The 22,437-nt window shown below is 51.7% G+C and overlaps 1 protein-coding gene across 8 annotated transcripts; it reads right to left on the reverse strand.

Annotated features, from left to right (window-relative positions):
* Nucleotides 1-443: 443 nt before the first annotated feature.
* TMEM268 (transmembrane protein 268) lies at nucleotides 444-17,967 on the reverse strand. 8 transcript variants are annotated; one of them, XM_056504800.1, is made up of 9 exons: nucleotides 17,437-17,967; nucleotides 14,739-14,874; nucleotides 12,947-13,056; nucleotides 11,173-11,280; nucleotides 10,020-10,169; nucleotides 8,969-9,079; nucleotides 8,777-8,854; nucleotides 7,816-7,986; nucleotides 444-1,107 (listed from the first exon to the last, which is right to left on the reverse strand). In XM_056504800.1, the coding sequence occupies exons 2-9, from the start codon at nucleotides 14,836-14,838 to the stop codon at nucleotides 1,030-1,032; spliced, it is 906 nt and encodes a 301-aa protein (XP_056360775.1). In that variant the 5' UTR covers nucleotides 14,839-14,874; nucleotides 17,437-17,967; the 3' UTR covers nucleotides 444-1,029. The 8 variants fall into 8 exon arrangements, with proteins under 8 accessions (XP_056360775.1, XP_056360774.1, XP_056360770.1 ...); XM_056504799.1 differs by lacking the exon at nucleotides 444-1,107 and adding an exon at nucleotides 5,728-7,119 and having other exon boundaries at nucleotides 11,227-11,280; XM_056504795.1 differs by lacking the exon at nucleotides 444-1,107 and adding an exon at nucleotides 5,728-7,119.
* Nucleotides 17,968-22,437: the final 4,470 nt, after the last annotated feature.

The raw sequence follows: 22,437 nt of genomic DNA on the forward strand, positions 1-22,437 counted from the left end.
AAAATAGAAAGTGTTAGGGAGAAGAGTGGCAAAAGAAAACTTTCAGAAAATCAGAATAAGAAATACAACACCTAGAAATGATGATATCAGGGATAATGCCATCTGAGAGTGGATTTAGTGATGAATGTTGAGATGTAAGCTGAGATGTAGTAAAAGGGTTAAGAAAGATGCCAAAAAAAAGGGGTTCTGCATTCATCTGAGCTAAGAGAAGAAAAGGAAACACAGGGAAAGCTACAGTATTAAACACCCTTTTTGTTTCAGTTTTGTGAGAAAAAAAACCCCCAAGCTTCATTCTCCCCATGTGCCCAACAACCAGGCAGGAATAAACTAAAAATAAAGGCTGGTTGTCATCCACTTATTTATTTATTTATTTATTTATTTATTTATTTTAAAAAGCATCAAAATACTCTGGTATTGAATCCTGTGTTATTTAAAGGGGGAAAGACTCCAAGGATTACAAAAACCTCCTTGCAGAGAGTGGGAGGGGGGCCAGGGGAAGGGCAGTGATGTCACCCAGAGGGAAGTGGAGCAGCCATGGTCAGGAACATCCAAAGAACACTCTGTGCATGAGCCCTTGGGTGATGCAATGGCAAGGGACACCCAAAAAGCATTTCTCAATATTCAATTGTGCCACATAAAATCCTTCCTGACACCCATCTGGCTGTGGGGGTAAGAAGGAAGGTGAAATATCCCAATTTATCAGGGATTTGGGCACTGTTTTCCATGCAGGCCTGAGGTTTTGGGTTTTCCATGTGTTTGCCTGGGTTTTTATGGCCACCCTGTTGGATCCCACAAACCTGGGGATTTTGAGCTTTTTGTGCTGTCAGGCACTGACCCCCTGGAGAAAAACTGCTTTTGACCTGAGGCCTTGGAGACAGCTTCTAAATTTGAGTGATGGAGTTAAAATTATGGGTGTGTAGTGAAACAGGAGTGTGTGATTTCACATGGTGAAGGGTTTTAAATTTGAGGGTTTTATAGTAATGGGTATGGGACAAGATGGAGGATTTTGGGTGGTGTCTCTTTCTTTGTTCATCTTTCTTCTTCTTCTTCATGGATTTCAGGCTGTAGTCTCTGGTTGGTCAGGGTCACACTGAGGGTCATGGGAATCTAGTTATTGGGTTAAAAGGATAAATAATACATATGTTAATTCTCTGTTGGACTGTTTAGCTTTAAGAGACCTTGTAGCAGCTGCATCTCAGGCCATTTTTCCTCACTTCTAGCTGGTAGCTCAAGTGCTGCTGTATGTTCTGTACTGTATGTTCTGTAATTTCTGATAAGATATAATAAACATCCAAGCCCAAACAGGAGAAAAACTGTTTCAATCATGTTTTTGTTAATCCTGGCTCTGAGTGAAAACAAACAAGACTGAGACAAAGCACTAATAAAAACCAGTTGAGGTGACATTCTGTGCTCATGGGCAGAATTGGAGTGGATGATAGGTTGTTTGCAGCCCATGGATTAATGGGATAATTCATTTTGTAGAGATTTTTGCACATCTGGAGTAGAATCAAGAGGCTGGGGAGTGTCTTTGTCAGTAAAACTGTGGTTGCACATCAGCACTGGGAGAATGCCCTGCTTTTTCCAAAATCCTGCAGCTCTGGGTGCTGCTCCACAGAAATCCTGGCTTTGAGCAGCCCAACACAAACCACAAAGTGCTGAGCACTTCTGGCTGTAATTTACTGCTTCCAGGGGGACTGAGCTGTTCTGAAAACCCAGCCCAGATTATGGGTTTCAAATGCTAGAAAATCTGTCCCTGAGCTCTTAATCCAGTTTATGGGTTCATCACAAATGGAGCTGAGCCATTCCTGGAAAGAAAACTTGGCTAAAGGAATATTTCTCCACGTACAAAGCTCAGGCCAACCAGTCTAGATGGGGAGGAATGAAAAGGTGTCCCAGGCTCTGTGTGTGAGTGAGGGGAGTGGGGACAGCAGCAGGACTGACACCAAAGCCCACCTGGAGGCTGTGGTCACACACCTGGAGGGCAGCTGGACCCTCCTCAGCTCCAGTGCCAAGGAGATTCCTGCCATGGGAAATCATCTCCCTCTGCAGAGGCACAGGGAGAGGAGCTCAGTCCTGCTTCAACCTTTTTATATTTAATGGGGAAAATAAATAAATAAATAAATAAAAGCAGACCTGAACAAGGCTATTTCTTTTTAAAATCTCTCCTAACAGCAGTTCTCTTTCAACAGCTCATTTACTGCCCGTGTGGGACTCCAAAGTGAAATCTGCTCAGCCGTGGATCTAAAAGACTTCCCTTCACACTAACCCTCAATGATCCTTGCTGCTCTCCAGCAGCCAGGCTGCATTCTCTCCTGCCTACCCACATCAATAAATCATACATTATCTGTGCTTGAATTTGGTTAGGATTCTGCTAAATGATGCATGAGATAGAAGAGGACTCGGCTGATGAGTTGTGCTGCTCAGTAAAAAGTGGTTGAAGTGGGAAAAACAGCCAAGATGGATTTTTGCCATTAAAAACCCACTTGTCTGGTCTTGTGCATGGGCAGGAGCAGATGCACTGATTAAAGCCACGATGGATTCGTGGAGTCTCACACACCAGCAAGGGAAATTGGAAGTGGAAGAAGGATCTGGGATGTGTTTGCTGCCAACAGACACAAGGAGCACCTCAGGTGGAAAAAGGAGAGGGAGGTGGAAAAAGGGAGGAGACCTGGGCAGTGTCCAGCAGGACAGCCTCTCCTCCAGCCTCTCAGCACCCAGCTTTTCTCTTTATCTTAGCACCATCTAGAGGGATGTGCCTGCACACCCAGAGGACAGCACCCACACTCGGGGTGTGGAGCCTGGGGAGGCCAAGCCTCAGAGGGGCACTGCCCTCCTCCAGGCAGTGTGTGCAGTCATCCCCTGGAGTGGAGGCTCCTCCAGGGATGTTCAGGGGGAGGTCTGGAGGCTCTTGATCAGGGTTTGGGGTTTTTTCTTAATTTTTTTTTTTTTTTTTAACCCCTACAGATCTGGCATCACCTACAGGTTTCAACAGAGGCCACATCTGGAGTGCCATGTCCACTTGGGCTCTTCAGCACAGCAGGGACAGGAGCTCCTGGACTGAGGAAGGGCCTGGAGCATCCCTGTGCCCAGGAAAGGCTGAGGGAGCTGGAGAGGAGCCCCAGTGAGAGGGACCCTCAGACCTGGGTGTCCCTGGTGTCCCTGTGTGTGTCTGTCTGTCCCTGGGTGTCCCCTGTCTGTCCCTGTCTGTCCCTGTCTGTCCCTGTTTGCCCCTGTCTGTCCCTGTCTGTCCCTGGGTGTCCCTGGTGCCCCTGTCTGTCCCTGTCTGTCCCTGGTGTCCATGTGTGTGTCTGTCTATCCCTGTCTGTCCCTGTCTGTCCCTGGTGTCCCTGTCTGTCCCTGTCTGTCCCTGGTGTCCATGTGTGTGTCTGTCTATCCCTGTCTGTCCCTGTCTGTCCCTCCCTGTCCCTGGGCCCAGCAATGGCACCAGAGCCAGGGCAGGGACAGATCCCAGGAGTTCCCCCTGCACAGAGGCAGAACTTTCAGTGTGCAGTGACCCAGCACTGAACAGGGGTCAGAGAGGGTGTGGGGTGTCCCTGACTGGAGATATCCCAGTGCCAGGGGCACTTCCTGCACTCCAGCAGCCCCATCCCCACCAGCCTCCCACAGGCCAAAGCAGGGAAAGCAAAGTCCTGGATCAGAGATAAGGGAAGCACACTGCCCTGGGCAGAGGCAAGGCTGGAGCTTTCAGGATGCTCCTGGCTGGCATCAAGGAGCACAGAGAAGCACAAAGAGCAGCAAAGGATGCACAGAGGTTCATTTCTTCAGTGACTGGCTTTAGTCAGGACTAAATCAGTGCTCTGGAGGTGGAATGGGATAAAGGCTCTGGAAAAACCACAGGCAATCCTCTGCCTTCATTTTGTCTGGGCTGTCACCCCTACCTGCCCCCGTGGAATGGGAATCAGAGGGTTTGAAGGTCTCACTAAGGGACAGGACAGTGGGAGATGTCCCTGCCCATGGCAGAGGGGTGGAAACTGGATTATGTTCAAGGTCCCTTCCAACCCAAACCATCCTGTGATCCTAAATCCACAAGCTCAGTGCCACTGCAGGGACCCTCTCCAGCCCAGTTTGGGATCACAGCACAGGCTTCACTCCCACATCCCAAATCCAGCTGCTCCAACAGCTGCCAAGCAACATCAGGAAGGAAGGAAGGAAGGAAGGAAGGAAGGAAGGAAGGAAGGAAGGAAGGAAGGAAGGAAGGAAGGAAGGAAGGAAGGAAGGAAGGAAAGTTGGTTTACCAAAAATAAGAGTACTGCTCTAATGCCGATACTCAACTGTGACAGACGAAAGACTCTCTAACAATTTAAAGTTACAAAGTGTGTGTTTATTCAGTGCTGGGCAGCAGTGAGGTAATCCTCTAATACACACTGCAAAATCACAGGTGATCACAGAGTCTATTTATTAGCAAAGGAATCAAACAAATACATATTCATAATAACAGTCCCTCCCATCCCTCGCTTCCTATGGTAATTAGCTTGAATAGCTATTAAGCATTGATTGACTTCTTAAATTAAGTCTGGGGTCGTTTTCGTGGGGAGGGGTTTTAAAAGGAGGAAGTAAGGTGAGTCTTCCTCACCCTGAACTCTCAACCTTTTCTATCAATGACAATACAAATGATTTCTGGGGATAGTCCAGTTTTCCAAATAATGGGTTTCTGGTTGCATTGTCTATGTTTCCTTGGATCTGCTCACTAGTTTTGTATTTTTCCATTGTATGTGAAGCTGAGCAAACATAAAATGACAGACAATCAATTATTTAAGTTTCAGATAACTACTCCCTTCTAACTTTTAACTTTTAATTATTTTTCAGCAAGGTAACTAAACTCCTAATTTTCTAAGATGAGTGTTTCAGAGGGAAGGAAGGAGGAAGCTGGAATAAGGAGTTTTGGAGCTCAGGTGTGTGGGAATCCCTTTCCCCAAGCCCAGTGACACCCAGGTGATGTGCAGCACCCCAGAGCAGAGGCACAGGGACCAGAGCAGCCACCCTGCCCTGTCACAGAGCAATGACAGCAGAACCCCAAACCCCACAAGTGTGGGGGAGAATCTGCCTGACCCCTCCTGTGACAGCTCAGCCTGAAGTAAAGGTGAAAAAAAAAATCAGCTGGCTGGGAGTGTGGTGGTTTTTCTCCTGGAATGAGTTTGGTGCCACTGCAGTGCTTGGGATCGTGCATTGGCAGCATGGGGGGACCAGGGTCACTGATAAGGGGATCATGTGTTGGGGGTCACTGATAAAGGGATTCTTTGTTGGGGGGGTCACTAATAAGGGGATCAGGTGTTGAGGGGGGTCACTAATAAGGGGATCAGGTGTTGAGGGTTGCTGATAAAGGGATTCTTTGTTGGAGGGGTCACTGATAAGGGGATCAGGTGTTAGAAGGGGTCACTGATTAGGGGATCCCTTGTTGGGGTCACTGATAAGGGGATCATGTGCTGGGGGCTCACTGCTGAGGGGATGGTGCTGGGCCCCAGGCAGGAGGAGCTGGATCTCATCTCATCATTCCTGCTGCCAGAAGCCGTGGGACAAGGAGCAGAGCTGCCCTGCACCCTGGGAGGAGCCGAGTGCAAGTGGCTGGTGCTGCAGGCTCAGGCTCCTGCTGCCACTCTGAGTGATGGTGAGGCCTGTGCTGGGGTTGTGTGAGGATGGTTGGTGACATCAGAGTTTGGACACAGAGGAGCCCCAGGCTGTCCCTGGGCCATGAACCCCACACGGAGCCAAGGTGAGCAGCTTTATTAGAGTCCTATTTCCACTCACTCAGCCAGGACAAGGAGTTACATCTTCTCCACACTGGTGTCTGGGGACAGCTCTATGCTGGTGTTTTCAGCCCCTCAGTCCCTGTCACTGCCCCTGGGGGGTGAGCACGGAGCTCTGGATGAGCTGCTGTGCCCCAGGTGTGAGCCTGTCACTGTCCCCGGTGTGAGCCTGTCACTGCCCCCGGTGTGAGCCTGTCACTGCCCCCGGTGTGAGCCTGTCCCTGCCCCCGGTGTGAGCCTGTCCCTGCCCCGGTGTGAGCCTGTCACTGCCCCCGGTGTGAGCCTGGCACTGCCCCCGGTGTGAGCCTGTCACTGCTCCGGTGTGAGCCTGTCACTGCCCCCGGGTGTGAGCCTGTCACTGCCCCCGGTGTGAGCCTGTCACTGTCCCCGGGTGTGAGCCTGTCCCTGCCCCGGTGTGATCCTGTCACTGCCCCGGTGTGATCCTGTCACTGCCCCGGTGTGATCCTGTCACTGTCCCCCGGTGTGAGCCTGTCACTGTCCCCGGGTGTGAGCCTGTCACTGCCCCGGGGGTGAGCCTGTCACTGCCCCCGGTGTGAGCCTGTCACTGCCCCCGGGGTGAGCCTGTCACTGCCCCCGGGGTGAGCCTGTCACTGTCCCGGGTGTGATCCTGTCACTGCCCCAGGGGTGAGCCTGTCACTGCTCCGGTGTGAGCCTGTCACTGCCCCGGTGTGAGCCTGTCACTGCCCCGGGTGTGATCCTGTCACTGTCCCCGGTGTGAGCCTGTCACTGCCCCGGGGGTGAGCCTGTCCCTGCCCCGGGGGTGAGCCTGTCCCTGCCCCGGGGGTGAGCCTGTCACTGCCCCAGGGGTGTGAGCCTGTCACTGCCCCCGGGTGTGATCCTGTCCCTGCCCCCGGGTGTGATCCTGTCCCTGCCCCAGGGGTGAGCCTGTCCCTGCCCCAGGGGTGAGCCTGTCACTGCCCCGGGGGTGAGCCTGTCACTGCCCCGGGGGTGAGCCTGTCACTGCCCCGGGGGTGAGCCTGTCACTGCCCCGGGGGTGAGCCTGTCACTGCCCCGGGGGTGAGCCTGTCACTGCCCCAGGTGTGAACCTGTCACTGCCCAGGGGTGAGCCTGTCACTGCCCCCGGTGTGAGCCTGTCACTGCCCCCGGGTGTGAGCCTGTCACTGTCCCCGCCCCAGGGGTGAGCCTGTCACTGCCCCGGGTGTGAGCCTGTCACTGTCCCGGGGTTCAGCACGGAGCTCTGGATGAGCTGGCACGGGCACGGAACGCTGCTGTGCCCCAGGTGTGAGCCTGGCCGTGCCCCGGGGAGCCGGCCCGTGAGCAGCAGCCGCACGTAGCAGCCGCTGAAGATCACCAGGAGCTGCCGGGCCATGGCCTGGGGGGACAAGAGAGGTGTCAGAGCAGGGCATCCCTGCGGGATCACACATCCAACACCCTTTTCTCCCTGCTTCGAGGACTGTGCGGCTCTGACAGGAGCAGGACAGCAGCCAATGGCACAGATAACTGGCCCAGGTCCGCTGGTGGGCACACTGTCCCCACAGGGGGTGACACCAAGTGACCACCTGGGGACCTGCCTGCTCTGTCCCTGCCTCCTCGGGCTTGTTTGTGCCTGTAGCCAGAGAGCCTCAACCTGCAGGGATGTCACCTGAATCCACTTAGCCACAGGGACAGGAAAACTGCAAACTAAACCCAGGTCATCCCTTTGGAGCCCGTGCTGAGCAGGAATCAGGACACATTTGCTGCTCAGCGTGGCACGAGTATTTCAAGGCACTTTTCATGGAGGAGACAAAGGCTGAGCTCATCCATGGCTCAGCCCCAGCCTGGGCAGGGGCACCAGGTCCCTGGGGAGAGGTTTTCTCCCAAACAAGACCCTTGGGACCAGCAAGGAAAAGCCCAGTCTGTGAATTCCCCAAGGATTATCATCCCCAGCTGCTCAGACAGCACCAGGGCTGGAGAAGGTGTGTGGGGATTCCAGGTGCTTCTGCTGGAATAAAAGGTGGTGTCCCCACGGCAGCTGAGATGCCTCAGGGATGTGATTTGGTGCCTCTGTCAGGGGGATATTTCTCCTCACCTCGGGTGGTCCCTCGGGGATGAGGGGCAGGAGCTCATTGCAGGTCACAGGATCTTTATTCAGGGTCACCCTGCTGGATAAAAGAGGGGATTCTTCACATGGAGCCTCCTCCTCCTGAACTGCCACATCCATGGCCACACAGAGCTTGTTCAGCCTCTGCCTCAAGCCTGCCTGGAAGAGAAGGAGATTTTGGGGCTCTCCAAGGGCAGGCAGCAGTGGTGCCCTGAGTACAGCCTTTGCAGGGCACCATTTCCTCCTGCACGGTTTTTATTCCTGGGATTTCCCACCCTGGCAGCAGTGGTGCCCTGGGGACAGAGTTTGAAAGGCACAATTTCCCCCTGCAATTTTTCACTCCTGGGATTTCCCACCCTGGCAGCAGTGGTGCCCTGGGGACAGAGTTTAAAAGGCACAATTTCCCCCTGCACATTTTATCTCCTGCCCTGTGGGAATTGGGCAATTGCTGTCCATCCCTGAGCTGCAGCTTTCAGGGACATGAGCAGCCTGGGGATTTCAGAGGGCTCTCACCTCTCATCTCACAAAGACAGCTCAGAGGATATTTATACACCCACAGAGAGCAAAACATTTTCTGAAGGCCAAGAGGACAAAATTTTTATATAATTATCTCAATCCAGCAATTCTGCTCCTCCAGGCTATCCCACTTATTGCAGGAGGACAGCTCAAGGTGGCAGCTGTTCCAAGGTGTGCTTCCAAAATTTGCCTTTCATTCCTGATGACTTTCCATCATCAAAGCTGTACAGTTAATTATCCAGACACGCACATTCCATGGGGTCTGGACAGATTCCTGCTGAGCTGGGCAGGGACAGGTGCACTTTATTCACCTCCCAGCCTGCCCAGCTCCCCGTGCACAGCAGGGAACTCAAACTCTCATTTGTCCTTGCCCACCTCCACCCCAGCAAATCCAGGCTTGGGGCAGCCCCAGGCTGTCCCCAGTGTCCCTCACCTGTGTCCCCTGCAGGTGAGTGATGTGGGCTGCCAGGGCCTGCAGGCAGCTCTCGGGGCTGAAGTGCACAAAGCACAGCTGGAAGGGGCAGGTGAAGGAAGGAATCGCTCCATGCCTCCCTCTCCATCCATGGGGATGCTGGGCTGAGAGGGAAAGGGAAAGGATCTGAGCAATTCCCAGCAGAAAGGATACTTGCAGGATGTTGTGTGGCCCATCCAGGACATCTGTAATCCCCAGGATTATGTTGTGCTTGATAAAGATTTCGTTGACAGCAGCCAGCCTCACATCTGTGTTCACGTTCAGCTGTTAAAGAATGCAAGGGAAAATAACTCAATCCACAGCAAAAGTCTGCAAACTGCAGCTGGATAGTCCCAAATACTGCAGCTCTGGAAGGAAGGCAGTGGAATTGATTCCCAGTGTCATGTTCTCCCTTCCTCCCCCAGCAATCTCCTCTCCTGAACCCCCACATTTGCCTGAGTTCCTCTTGGAAGACTCATTTGCTCCAAATCCCATTCTGGATTTTGAATCAAGACTTCCCAATATTATTCTTCAGCCAAATAAATGGCACCAGCAATGCAGCAGAGAATGCAAGGAGGGATCATCAGGAGCGGGGCAGGAGCCAGAGCTGCTGTGGGAGCACAAGGCACACTCTGCAAGGCCTGGTCTGCAGGGACACCTTGTTGTGGCCTCTCAAAGAAGCTTCAGGAGAGCTGGAGAGGGACTGGGGACAAGGGACAGGACACAGGGAATGCCAGAGGGCAGGGCTGGATGGGAATTGTTCCCTGGCAGGGTGGGCAGGGCTGGCACAGGGTGCCCAGAGCAGCTGTGGCTGCCCCTGGATCCCTGGCAGTGCCCAAGGCCAGGCTGGACACTGGGGACAGTGGGAATGTCCCTGCCATGGCAGGGATGGGATGGGATGGGATGGGCTGGGATGGGATGGGATGGGATGGGATGGGATGGGATGGGATGGGATGGGATGGGATGGGATGGGGTTTAAGGTCCCTTTTCACCCAAACCAGTCTGGGATTCTCTGATCCTCTGCTCTCCAGCAGCAGGAGGTCTAAGCCAGCTCAAACTCTTCCCTTTCAAGCATTCCATCCCCTCCCCTGGCTGCAGAACCTCCCCTGCCTTCCCTGAGTGCTGTAAAAACATTCCCTCCTCCCTGGATCGTTGCATTCTTTTCCTGCAGCTAGGAAATGACCCTGCTGCCCTCCCCACTCTGCCACAGCAGGAGCTCCCTCACCTTCCTCTGGTGCTGCTCAAGGACCAGGATCACCAGGACAGTGAGAGCCAGGGCCACCAGGGTCACCAGCACAGCAGCCCCCCAGGAGTGTCCCAGGGAGCTCAGCTGCAGTGTGCAGTAAAGGTTTGTCCAGAGACAGATGTAGAAAACCTGGGCAAACACAGAGAGTGAGAGTCACAAACCCATGAATGTGAGAAAAGTCACAGGAAGAAAAAAATAACCATCCTTGCTCCCTTATAAATTAAGTGCCATGAGATTTTTCAAAGGGTGAGAAAGGGCAGAAGTTGTTTCAAATAACAAATACGGAAAGAAAGGACTGGAAGGACTAAGTGAGCCCTGGTTTATTTTAAAAATCACCACTCACCAAAGACAAAGAGTGAATTATTAATGATGATTCATCCCTAGGAAGGATTTCAGTGGAGTCCTTCCATTTAGATAAAGAATGCACTCACTGAGGCATATTGATAATAATTCTCAGAGTCCCTGGATTTAGAAAGTTCCCGTTTCAAGGTGCAGAGACCACTCCATTACAGTAATGCTCAACCAGTGGGCTGGGTTAAAATCAGGGAAAAGTGGATTTCTTCAGCTCACAGAGCATGGATTTGGGCAGGAGAGTGCCTTGGAGCAGGTGTGACATGTCATAATGACAAAACTCAAAGGCACCAAAACCCTCAAAACACTGAGGGTGTTGTTCACAGTATCAGTGAAAGGAGAAGATTTGTATAATGACTATCCAAAAAAAATATTTTAAAAGGAATTAAAACAAATATTTGGGTTTGATCACACCCTCAGCTCACTGCAAAGCACCAGCCTCACAGCAGGTGCTCATGGTTGGGTCTCTGGAGGAGTTTCTTTCACCAGAAGGAAACAAGAAGTTGACTGATTTGTTGGTCTACATTAGCATCAGGACCAGAATACCTTCAGATCTTTAAAATCAAGTTGTAAACCAAGCCTGCTGTAGGCACTGTCCCTCAGCATGTGCTGCTGTGTGGGACTGGCAGCAAGGGGTGGGGAGAGCTCCCTGCCCTCCAGCTGCAGGGATCCTGAGAGCTGGAATCGCCAGGGGAGCCACCAGGAGTGTGCCAGAACCAGGATTTGTGCCCAGCCACAGCCCTGGGCAGCAGGAGCAGGGCCAGGCTGGCAGAGCCCTCACCACAGCCATGGCAATCTGGAATCCCCTGGAGCTGTAGAGCAGGAACCGCCTCACCTGGGGCCTCAGCAGCCCCTCCTGGATCAGCCTCCTCCACGGATCCCCTGGCACCTGCAGGGACAAGCAGAGCCAGAGCCACCTCCAGTCTGGGCTGCAGCCAGCACAGCCAGACTGGGCAAACCTCAGGGGCAGGGCAGCCCAAATCTGTGCCCCAGAGCTGCTCCCACGGGAGCATCTCAACACCATCCACGGGGAGCATCTCAACACCATCCCCAGGGAGCATCTCAACACCATCCCCAGGGAGCATCTCAACATCATCCCCAGGGAGCATCTCAACACCATCCCCAGGGAGCATCTCAACACCATCCACAGGGAGCATCTCCAACACCATCCCCAGGGAGCATCTCAACACCATCCCCAGGGAACATCTCCAGCCCCAAACACAGGGAGCATCTCCAACACCATCCCCAGGGAACATCTCAACACCATCCCCAGGGAACATCTCCAACACCATCCACAGGGAGCATCTCCAACACCATCCACAGGGAGCATCTCCAACACCATCCACAGGGAACATCTCCAACATCATCCCCAGGGAACATCTCCAACATCATCCCCAGGGAGCATCTCAACACCATCCCCAGGGAACATCTCCAACACCATCCCCAGGGAGCATCTCAACACCATCCCCAGGGAGCATCTCCAGCACCATCCCCAGGGAACATCTCCAGCACCATCCCCAGGGAACATCTCCAACACCATCCCCAGGGAACATCTCCAACATCATCCCCAGGGAGCATCTCAACACCATCCCCAGGGAGCATCTCCAACACCATCCACAGGGAGCATCTCCAGCCCCAAACACAGGGAGCATCTCCAGCCCCAAACACAGGGAGCATCTCCAGCCCCAAACACAGGGAGCATCTCCAGCCCCAAACACAGGGAACATCTCCAACACCATTTACAGGGAACATCTCAACACCATCCACAGGGAACATCTCCAACACCATCCACAGGGAACATCTCCAACACCATTTACAGGGAGCACCTCCAACATCATCCCCAGGGAGCATCTCCAACACCATCCACAGGGAACATCTCCAACACCATTTACAGGGAGCATCTCCAACACCATCCACAGGGAGCACCTCCAACACCATTCATGGGGAACATCTCCAGCCCCATCCATAAAGGAACATCTTCAATCCCATCCCCAAGAAACATCTCCTTTCCTATCCCCAGGGAACATCCTATCCTATATGGGAACATCTCCAATCCCATCCCCAGGGAATATCTCCAACCCCATCCATAAGGGAACATCTCCAATCCCATCCCCAGGGAACATTTCCAATCCCATCCACAGGGAGCATCCTATCCCATATGGGAACCTCTCCTGTTCCACAGAGCTGCCCCAGACCCCAGATTTGTGCTCCTGCCTCAGCTGCAGTGAGTAAAACCTGCCTGGGAAGGGCAGGGAGAGTCCCAAGGGAAGAAAACACCTTTTTGTGATGAAGGACAAGGCAAGGCAGATGTCCCAGGGATGCTCTGCCCTATCAGAGTGAATTTTAAGCAAAATTCACTCCAAACTATCCTCAAAGAGTTCCTTCACAGAGCTTTAATGAGTTCATCCCAGCTGACTGCCAGCCCAGGGGGAACAGACTGAGGTTGGAGTGGAACAAGCGACTCTCAAACCCAAAAAACCCCAAAGCCATCTGGGACGTGGGTGTAACTGCAAATCTTGCAACTCCAGCTGGAATGAGCTGCCAGGGGAGCTCACCTGGAGCCCCAGGGCCTGCAGCTCCTGGGCACAAAGGTCCATGTCGAAGGAGGAGCTGGGGCAGGTGTTGTCCATGCTCAGCACCAGCAGCACCTGGCCTTGGGAGGGCTCTGCAAGAGCCAAAGAACCATGAGCACAGCACTGGGCTCACCCCACAGCCAAGCACCTGGCAAAGGGGGGCTGAGAGCACAAACCCCCCTGGTGTGTGTGAAACTGCTCCAGAACCTTCCTCAGCCACTGCTAAGGAGCTCTGGAAGCAGCCTGAGATCCCCTGGAAGGAAACAAAGTGCAGAGAGGGAGGAAACCCCAAAAACATCCCAGGATGAGCAGCCAGAGACAACAGGAGATAACAGGAGATAACAGGAGATAAGAGGAGATATAACAGGAGATATAACAGGAGATATAACAGGAGATATAACAGGAGATAAGAGGAGATATAACAGGAGATATAACAGGAGATAGATATAACAGGAGATAGAATAGGAGATATAATAGGAGATATAATAGGAGATATAACAGGAGATAGCAGGATGCAGCCCAGCCATGGAAGGACAATGTGCTCAGGCTGCTCTGTGGTGCTGAGGCTCATTTCCCTCTTGGACACCCCCCATTGCCCACCCACCACAAAAAACAACTTGAGCCATTAATTAAAGTGCTTTCCAGCCATTCCCATTGCCTGGGAATGTGGCAGGGCTGCCCTGGAGCACCCCCAGATGCTCCAGCAGCATCCCTCAAGCCTGGCTCTGCCCAGTGTCAGCTCGGGGCAGGATCAGAGATGCATCCTAGAGACAAGTCAGGAGCCTAAAAAGTGTGAGGACAGCGTGCCCTAGATCTGAGGAGCAGCAGGGGAGAGCTGTGATCTCCAGGCAGCCCATCTGGCACCCACCTAGAGCTCACACAAGCTGTGCCACAGCGGGAGGAGGAGTGTGGGCCTGAGGAAGTGGCTGGTTCAGCTGAGATCCTGCTGCACTGAAAGGTTTCACAAAAATTTCCTTCCCCTTTGCAGCTCCAGGGTCACCCTGGGCTGCTCCTGGGGACACTCTGAGCAAAAAGGGGCCCTGCTGGAGGGTCTGGGGAGCTCATAAATGCATGGCTCTGCCTGCTGTCCAGCCTGGCCTTGGGCACTGCCAGGGATCCAGGGGCAGCCACAGCTGCTCTGGGCACCCTGTGCCAGCCCTGCCCACCCTGCCAGGGACAATTCCTGCCCAAAATCCCATCTAATCCTGGAAAAGCCATTCCCTGTGTCCTGTCCCTCCATCTTTCCCCTTCAGGCACTGGAAGGTCACAATGAGATCAAACCAAATCTTTTCTCCAGGTGAACAATCCCAGAGCTGCTCTGATCCCCTGGTGCCTCCTCTGGGCTCTGCAGCAGCTCCAGCTCCTCCCTGTGCTGGTTCCAGCTCTGCAGGTGGGGTCTCACCTGAGCCCAGGGCACAGGGGCAGAATCCCCCCTGCCCTGCTGCCCCCAGCACAGGAAAAGTTTCCCAAAGATTTTTCAACTTCAAATGCCAAAAGAAGAGGACTTGCAGGGGGCTGCTTTTCAATAGGTTGGTTCATTCATTTCTGCCTATCAGGCATTCAAAAAAAAAAAAAAAAAAAAAAAAAAAAAAACAAAAAAAAAACCCAAAGCATCTCCATCCCTTTCCAAAAATGCTGAAACATCCACAGTGTTTTGTTTTTTTCACAAGTGAGATGCTGTTAAAGAGCATCTTTGATAAAATCTGTCAGTGGTTATTTTAAGGACACTGAGCTCAGATCTGCCTCTCCTGGTAGCAATGAGCTGCTCCCTTACCTGTCACCCACTGCAGGGCTCCTTCCTTGAAACCACTCTTGCTGTACAGGAGGGACGACTCATTTTCCTCAGTTCCACCAGTTTGGCTTTTCTGGGCCATGCTGAAGGTGCTTCTCCTTGAAAGGTTCTGTGTTTTCTGGTCAGAAATTCAGAATTCCTCTCTCTAATTCAGCATTCCTCTCTCTAATTCAGCATTCCTCTCCCTCATTAAGCAGTTCTCTCCCTAATTCAGCATTCCTCTCCCTGCTGGGAAGCACCAGCCCCCAGCAGCAGAGTGGGGAGCAGATTGTGAAACCCTCACTGGCACTCCCACTGCTGCCTTCCTGGGGACCCTGCTTCCCATGAGCCACGAGGCATTTCTTAGCCCTGAGAAGAAAAAAAGAACATCCCAAAACCTGCAGAGACAGCAAATAAAGGCTAACAGCAGTGACTGTGCTCCTGGGACGTGTCAGCACCTGGTGCTGCCAGTGTAAGCTCAGTACACACAGACTCACTTTTTATGTTTGCCTTTTGTTGAAAGGTGGAAAGGTTATCCTTAAATATTCCTTAAATTATCCTGACATCCTTCAGCATCCACATTCCAGCAATTAGCAAGGAACAGGCAGGATTTGTCCTTGCCAAGCCTCTTTGCCACCACCTTCAGAAGAACCTGGGGCTGGAAATGCTCAGTGACACAGGGACAGATCCTCAGCACAGGAGGGAAGTGCAGGTGAGGCAGGAAAATGCATCTGCTGAAGGCAGGGGCAAGCAGGAGCTCCCACCCAGCAGAGTGAAGCCTTTCAGGGTCTCTGCTTTCCTTTCCTCTCTTCTCTGTTTTCTCTTTCCCTGTCTTCTCTTTTCCCTCTTTTCTCCCCTCTCCTCTCTTTTCCTTTTCCCTCTCCTTTCCCCTCTCTGTTTTCCTCTCCCTTCTCCTCTGTTTTCCTTTCCCCTCTCTCTTTTCCTTTCCCCTCTCTCTTTTCCTTTTCCCTCTCTCTTTACCTCTCCCCTCTCTTCTGTTTCCCTCTCCCCTCTCCTCTCTTTTCCTTTCCCCTCTCCTGTGTTTCCCTCTCCCCCTCTCCTCTCTTTTCCTCTCCCCTCTCCTCTGTTTCCCCCTCTCCTCTTTTCCTTTTCCCTCTCCTCTTTTCCTCTCCCCTCTCCTTTTTCCCTCTCCCTTCTCCTCTCTTTCCCTCTCCCCTGCTCTCCTCTCCCCTCTCCCCAGGGAAGTTCTCACAGCAACCATTGCCCCAGGTTTTCCAGGTGGTTTTTTCCCTGCTGACACAGCTCTCTGACCTCCTGCCAGCACCTGTGGGTGGTTGTTAAATGCTTGGAAGACTGGAGTTTTCTTTTTCCATTACCTTCCACTCCTGCTCTCCAAAACCACCACTTACTTTTTAACCTCTGCTCAAACCAAGAGCCTGTTGCTGCCTCCTGCTCGAGGATCCCTCACAGATCTCACCCACTCTCCTTCCAAAGGGGATTGCTTTGTTTCTGACTTTCTGGGTTTTTTTTTCTGATAATTGTGGCTGTGTTTACCCTCTTGCACAAAGCCAGGACAGTCCCTGTTTGAAGAATGCCAGAAAGGAAATGCAGGCAAGAGAAACAACACAAAAAATTCTTCTGATCACAAGGAAAAAAAAAAAAAAAACCCAAACAGGCTGAAAACTCATATTTAAAGGATCAGAGCAGTGAGTGTGTGCACACAGGATGGGCACAGCACCTGCACAGGTGAGGTGAGGCTCCCCTGGGCACAGGATCATGGGCACCACGTGTCACAGGGCACATCCCAGCACCCAAAGGTGCACCCAGACTGGATTTTCTCACTCCTTTCCCTCTTTTGCCATCCAACAGAAGGGAGTGCAAAATCAAGACAGAAAAGCCCACGGAAGACAGAAGCAAAGAGTGAAAAAACAGAGAAAACTAAAGAAAAAACTTATTAAAAACTGAAGAAAAACCTGAATAAAACCAGCCACTCTGTTGCTGCTGCTGGCACATCCATTTGGAGATGAACCAAATCTCTCTGGCTCAGATGAAGAGTCTGGGGCCTCTGGAGGGGCCAGGGAAGGTGCAGCAGCTCAGCCATCCCCAGGAGGGAAACCTTCCCCAAACACTGGCAGCTCCTCAGCAAAGCAGCTTTGCTTTCACCTCTTAGAGCAGCACAGTTTGGCTCTGTTGCCCTGTCCAGAACTGCCCATTTGGAGATTTAGGACCCCCAAACCTCCCTCTGATCCCTCCTGAGCGAGCTCAGCCTCTCCTCTCCAGCACTCCCAGGCTCTGTGCTCTCTAAATTTCTTCTCATTCTTTATGCAGTGCCAGCATCCCTCTGATGAACTGACTTCCTTCTTTTCTCCAAGCTCTCAATAAACAGCAGAGAAACACCCAGCAGGTCCTTGTGCCTCATTCCCAGAGCAGCCAGCACAGCCTTACCTGCTGCAGTCACTCCTGGTGCTGGGAGTGCAGCTCAGCCTCCTCCTGCCTGTCCTTTATGTGCCTGTCCCACCCTCCAGGTGCCAGAGCAGCAGGTCCCAGCTGTGCTGGGTGGGTCCCTCTGCCCCCAGCCCTGTGCCCCTGCTCCCTCTCCTCACCCGGAGCTGCAAGCACCGACTTGCAAAATCTCCCTGGTGCATGTGACTCCTGCTGGGCTGAGCTCAGAAATGTGGGTTTAACCCTCTCCAGTTCCTCACAAGTGTCCCACGGCCACAGGGGCAGGTTCTGTCCTCACCTCGGGCAGGGTGGGGGTCCAGGGCTGCAGCTGGAGCCTGAGGAATGTGCAGAGCTGGAGAGGGGCACACGCAGGAGGCTCTCCCCTCCTCCTCTGGGATCAGGATTCAGGAACTAAAACCCCTCAGTCATTCCTGAGAGTGTTCCAGTCAAGCAAGGCAGGGCTGGAGACATCAGAACAGGCAAACAGAGATCTCAAGGCTGTGCCAACAGGTCACTGTTTATCCCAAGGCCATGGAAAGCACACAGAGCATGGCAGGGGTTGTAGCCCCCACAAAGCAGGAGGCTGTGCTGATGTGCAGCAAGTTTCCCCTCCTGCAGCTCCAGAAGAAAAGCAGGAGGCTCAGGCACAGTCAGATGGATCCTCCAGAGCAGCTGCACATGCTGGAGTTTTTTGCCTGGCAATGCTGAGACCCCACGAAAACAAAACTCCTCAGCCTGGAATTGTGGTGTCAGAGCTCCCCAAACGCTGCAGGATCCACGGAGGGTTGGAGCAAAGCAAATCCAGTGGTGAATGGTGGAAGGAAAAGGAAAAATCAGCTCCTGTGTGCACTTCCTGGAGCAAAGGCTGCTCTGCTCTGAGGGATGGGCTCTGCAGCCCTGCCTGCTCCAGAGCTGGGAGTTATCCCACGTCAACAGAACAGCTCCAAGCTGGAACACTGGAAACTGGCACCACCATCCAGGCACTGGGAAAAATCCCATAAACCTGTCACCAGCTGGAGGCCCAGCTCCAATCCCCACCCAAGGCAGGCCCATGGGAAGCTCTGGGTTCTTTTGCAAACGCTCCTCATCAGAAGTTTTGGCTGTGTTTGCTGCTCACCCACACAGAGGTGCTGACAGGGAGCACGAGCACTGCCAGCTCTGCCCAGGAAACCGCCCCAGGCAAACCCTGTGGGACAACAAAGCAGAAAGCAGCTGGATAATGAGCTGCAGCACAGCCCCTGAGCCCCTCTGGTTCAGCAGGACACACAAGGTCTCACATCCAGCAGAAAACTCCTGCTCATTTGGGAGTGTTGGGATCAGCAATCCCAGCATGGTTTGGGGTGGAAGGGACTTCCAAGCCTGTCTGATTCCACCCTCCCAGCAGCCAGCCTGGCCTCACCCTCCCCTTTGCACAGCTGCTGCCTCTGGGGGAGTGCCCCCACCCCATTTCCCCAAATCCCTGCAGTCTGTGCAGCTGGGTATGGATTGCTCAGAGCTGATGTGTTTGATCTCACCTTCCTCAGCCACTCTTCCCTGTAGAGAGGCTCAGGCTATTGGTTTCAGATCATTTCTCCCACTTATCAAGATCATTTGGAATTGTGATTCAGTGCTCTGTACTGTTTGTATCTCTTCCCAGCTTGGTGCTCTGGACTTACATTGTACTCCCTGTTCCACCTGCTGCATTAATGAATATATTACAGGGAAACTGATTCCAGGAAAATGAAAAAATCTGCTTTTTCAAGACAGAAGTTTGAGGACTGCCCCAGGCTGACAGTGCCCACCCACCCCTCCCAGCCTCAGGAGTGACCTCAGCCTTCATCACATCCTCAATGTCATTTCTGAGGTCACTCCAGCCCCTATTTAAAGTCTCACTGTTTTAAATAATCAGACACACACATTTACTCTGGTTTTGCTTATTCTGACCATGTTCTCTCTGTATTTACTGCATGCTTTGATAAACTGAGCTCCTTTGCAGTATTTGGAATCCACACCCCTGTAATTCCAGCTTTTTTGGCCACAGTCTGCATGTGGTTGCAGCTTCTCCCCAGGTCAGCCTTGTTTGGACTGTGCACACTGCAGCCAACACTGGCACATCTCATTTTCTTTTGATGAAACTGCATTTTCAGGGGAGAACTGTGCCATTTTTTTTCCTATTTTTTTCCCTAGTGAGTCTTAATTAGGAGAACAGAATTGTTGAAAGCCTTGTCTTGCCCTTCTCCCTTCCTGCACACAAAGTCCTTTCACTCTGCGTTGTTGGATTTTTTTGTCAGCAAAGCTGACAGATTGACAGTCATTAAATATAAAAATTTATTTCACACTACCCATAAATTACAAGTTTTAAATGAAGAATGACACTTGCTTAAGGCACAAAGTGTGGTTCTTATCTTTTTTTCCTACTTCTGCCTTTTTCCTATGAAGACTTTAAGTATTATTCTTTTTACTATGGTAATGCAAAAACCTATTTTCTTGAATCTCAAATTAAAAGAGGGAAAGCTTGCTCTGTGCCTGGGATAATGATTCAGCTATTGATCCAGAAGATGCTTTATTAGATTATTTTGAGGCAGACGAATGTAATTTAATACTAATTTATTTTCTATTCCTATGCCAGTCCAAGATACAAACTTTGCTGCATGAAATTAGCACTTTCTCCTTTCAACCTCAAAGAAGCATTACACTGTGCTCCTTCCTTGGATTAGTTTGGAAAAACTTTTTCAACATTGATCTAGAGGAGTCTTGAGAGTGTTTTCTGTTAAGACTTTAAAGCCAAGACCTCAGCTGGGAACAGCAGGTTCTTGCCTTGTCTCTCCCATTATGCATTAATGCCAGAACTAGTGAAGAGAGAGAAAGGGGAAGGAGATTCCAGGTGAGGAAAACAGAGGCAAAGAGGGGAAACAGAGCAGGTTTAATGTTGGCAGAGAGAAGGGAGAGGAGCTGCATTGTTTTTACAGTCATCTGTCCCCTGCAGGATGGTTCTGAAGACCAGGACAGCACCTGGGATGCCCCATCCTGCTGCTCACACCTCCCACAAGCTGCCCCACAGGCCAGGAGCTGCTGGATTTTCTGTAGAGTTACCAATTTCTGCCTGCTCCAGGGTCAGCTGGGCTCCAGGGTGGGAGAAAACAGCAGGAGCCCAAAGCTGGGGGTGGCAGGAAAGGGACAGAGGGACTGCCAGCAGCTCACTGGGCTGTGTCTGGTATTAAAACAGCTCCAGATTTAATAAATATCATCAGGAACTGTGCAGTGACCACACAAAACCAGAAAAATGAGGAATTTAAAGTTGAACCATCCCTGTGCCTCTCCTTTGGACACTCTGTCACTGCAGTGCCCAGAGTGTCCCAGGAGCAGGAGCCAGGTGGCATTTCCAGGGGTGGGAGCCCAATCAAGGCAATCTCACAGCAGCTTCTGCCCTTCCTGTGGCACATGAGCAGGCTGTGCCTCAGTCCTGAGGGACTGTCACAGACTCCCAGACTGGTCTGGATTGGAAGGAAACTCTGAAGATCACCCAGTGACACCTCCCACTGCCCCAGTCACCCCAAGCCTGTCCAGCCTGGGATGGGCACTGCCAGGGATCCAGGGGCAGCCACAGCTGCTCTGGGTAGAGGAGCAGCAGGAAGAATTCAGATACAGATTTGTTCTAACAGCTGGTGTGGGTTTTACTCCTACTCCTCCAACTTGCTGCAAAATGCCCCAAAATCAGCTTTCAGGGGCAGGAAGCAGCATGTCCCACTCCATACCTGTGTCAGGACTGTTCCCTGCAGAGCATTTCCCTGGCTCAGCCACACAGGGCAAGATGAAAGAATCTCAATTGGAAATAAAATTCTGCACTGCACAAACAATGACAGCCTTCCTGGAGAGCAGTAATTGGAAATGCTTCCTTCAGTGCAAAGCTGGAGTCATTCTCCAGTTAAGTTTCAGGGAAGTATTACAGAAAATTATTATTATTTCAAGACATTAACACTTTTGCATGTTCTAAAGGGAGCTTCCTCACTGCACATTTGCCAAGGAGAAATAATCATGGAGGACTTTTTCCCCTTTTTCTGCTGCCACTGTTCTAAAGTAGGGTAAGTCCTCATTAACCACGGGAAACTTATGAACCAATATGAGAAAGTGGAGCATACACTTCATTTTTTGTGGACAGAGTCTCAGTCTGTTACTGATAAGAAAAGGAATGGAATTGCTAATTACAGCCTGGAGCAAGGAGGGCTGTGAGGAAGGTCCTGCTGGAGCCTGAGCACCTGCTCTCAACAGGGAGAAATGTCTCATCTCCAAAGGACAGAGTGGAATTAGCATGTGCAACCTTTTATGAGGCCATAACACCTCTGCACATTACAGCACATGGATTAAAACTGCTCTGATCCTGTTCTGCTGTTCCCACCTGCCTTCTCCCCCAGCCTGCCACGTCTGACTTTGCAAGAAGCTTTTGTTGCAAGTTTACAACCCATTTAATAGCCTGAATTCCTGAAGAGAACTTTCCAGGAGTGCAGTGCACTACCATAAAATGAGACATGAGGAGACCCTGGAGCTGTCTGCTCCTGCCTGCAGGATTCACATCCACATCCATCCTGCTTTTTTCCCTCCCCATCACAATTCCAGAGCTCCAAGAGGCTTTGCAATGTCTCACTGAGGAGCTGTGGAGGTCGTGTTCTGAGGAAGAGAACAGCATCCATGAGGCTCCTTGCAAAGACCCCAAACTGCACAGATGTAGGGGCATGCTGAGATCCCTTTTCCACAAAAAGCCTGGAATTTGAACTCAACAAAAAAGCAAAGCTGCATTTAATATTCTACTGATAGGAGGAAGAAACCACTGAAACATGAAACCCCTCAATGTACTTGTGTGTATCTTTGATTAAATAGTAGCAAGTGATGCAGACAAGCCCAGAACTCTTCTTTCCCTCTGCTCCCAGGCACAGGATGCTGCAGGATTCAGGATGACCTTGGTATAAACACACAGTGACCAGCACTGGACCCAAGGAAGGGTAATTACTGTGCAGCACCTGGCTATCAAACTATTCCAATGAACTGGCACCATTTTATTTCCCCTAATGGTCACAAGAACATTTGTTCCTGAAGGTTTTCAGAATGATCTGGCAGGTAAAGCATCAGACTGGAGCCAAGAGGAGGAGCTCTGTAATGGGTTTTAACTTACCTGCTGTGACCTTCAGATATTGTCTGTCTCTCTTCAACTTTCTTTTATCAATACTTGATGGTCACTCTGCAGAGCCCAGACTCCCAAGGTGCCCTGTGAGACCTGCCAGCATTCCCAGAGCAAGTCAGCAGAAGAACCAGACTGAGCAGAGGC

The sequence above is a fragment of the Oenanthe melanoleuca genome, chromosome 17 (genome assembly GCF_029582105.1).
Source record: "Oenanthe melanoleuca isolate GR-GAL-2019-014 chromosome 17, OMel1.0, whole genome shotgun sequence".
Classification (NCBI taxonomy): domain Eukaryota; kingdom Metazoa; phylum Chordata; class Aves; order Passeriformes; family Muscicapidae; genus Oenanthe; species Oenanthe melanoleuca.

Excerpts from the sequence above, each read along its gene's own strand:
- TMEM268 (XM_056504795.1), bottom strand. The coding sequence starts at position 14,838 with ATGGCCCAGAAAAGCCAAACTGGTGGAACTGAGGAAAATGAGTCGTCC. Across the intron at positions 10,170-11,172 it reads TCCAGATTGCCATGGCTGTG|GTTTTCTACATCTGTCTCTG; the intron begins GTGAGGGCTCTG and ends GTGTTTGCCCAG. Across the intron at positions 7,120-7,815 it reads TCCCCGAGGGACCACCCGAG|GCCATGGCCCGGCAGCTCCT; the intron begins GTGAGGAGAAAT and ends TTGTCCCCCCAG.